Source organism: Austrofundulus limnaeus, unplaced genomic scaffold (genome assembly GCF_001266775.1).
Source record: "Austrofundulus limnaeus strain Quisiro unplaced genomic scaffold, Austrofundulus_limnaeus-1.0 Scaffold718, whole genome shotgun sequence".
Classification (NCBI taxonomy): Eukaryota; Metazoa; Chordata; class Actinopteri; order Cyprinodontiformes; family Rivulidae; genus Austrofundulus; species Austrofundulus limnaeus.
This window is the reverse complement of record NW_013953120.1, coordinates 19,023-20,226: the sequence shown is the minus strand read 5'-3', so window position 1 is coordinate 20,226 and position 1,204 is coordinate 19,023. Positions and strand designations below refer to the sequence as shown.

Here is a 1,204-nt window from a genome sequence, read left to right as displayed (position 1 = left end):
TCTTTTTAAGTGGGAGAACTTGCACAATTGGTGACTGACTAAATACTTATTTTCCCCACTGTAATGTTTAGAGTTTTACTGTGTTAATGTTTACTTCCTGTATGGACATTATTATTATTATTATTGTTATTATTAAAGCTGCTGAAACAAAACAAATGTTGAATATTTCTGCGCCGATGAAAGTTTGATGTTTTAGTTAAATGATCCTAAAAAAGTTGAGACGATGGTTCAAATCCAACCAGCCTCCACAGGAAGCTGCAGTCTGCTCTGAAACCAAACCGCTACACAAACACCCTRTAATGTCTCATTTCTAACATTAAACATGGCTCCTTAGTGAAGCAGAGACCTTCAACTCCAAAATGACCTGATAAACCACAAAAAACCAGGTGAAAGTGATTGGAGGGCCAAGAACCTCTCAAAACCAATAAAAACCATCAAAACCCATCAAAAACCAATAAAAACCCATGAAAAACCAAAAAAACCATCAAAAACCAATAAAACCAGTCAAAAACCAATAAAACCCATCGAAAACCAATGAAACCAGTCAAAAACCAATAAAACCCATCAAAAACCAATAAAACCCATGAAAAACCAATAAAACCCATGAAAAACCAATAAAACCCATGTAAAAAGTATGTAGGAGAACCAAAACCAGGTCAAAACAAGCTCAAACTAAAACAGTAAACATGACTGATTGGTTGAAGAGCCTAAAACCCAAAATAAACTGAACCGATTTGCAGGAAACCCCTGAAAACGAGCTCAAACTGATAAAGACCATAGGTCTGACCCGTTTGGACCGGACGGTTCCGTTGGTGTCCCCCGTCTGAAGCAGTGAACTGACGCTGTGTTCGTCCTCAGAGCCAAGTGGACGGAGACAGAGATCGAGATGCTGCGATTGGCCGTGCGTCGCTTCGGAGACGACCTGAACAACATCAGCACCGTGATCAAAGAGCGCACCGTGTAAGTGTTCCCGGGTCGCCTCGGACCTGCCCCGACCAGAACCACAAGACCCGATCAGAAAACTAACGAGCTGTGAGTCAGGTCCTCTGAGTTTGAGCAGATTTTACAGGTAAAACTCAGTTTGTGTTGAAAACACAGCAAATGTTCCTCAGTGAAACTAAACACCTGCACAGAAACTGTCCCAGTAAAAAAAAACCAGTCTGAGCTTCTTTTTGAGAGAAAATTACTGTCCAGTAATGTCCAG

At 40.8% G+C, this 1,204-nt stretch overlaps 1 protein-coding gene across 2 annotated transcripts in view; it reads left to right on the top strand.

The window, feature by feature from the left end:
• The window catches only part of bacc1 (BPTF associated chromatin complex component 1), an 8,534-nt gene that overhangs the window by 2,320 nt on the left and 5,010 nt on the right, over positions 1 to 1,204 (top strand). Inside the window, exon 3 of one of the 2 annotated variants that reach the window (XM_014028092.1) lies at positions 859 to 960. The exons of the other annotated variant lie outside the window; for it this stretch is intronic. Coding sequence (XP_013883546.1) covers positions 859 to 960 — 102 coding nt within the window. The remainder of the gene's footprint in view (positions 1 to 858; positions 961 to 1,204) is intronic. 2 annotated transcript variants of the gene reach the window in all.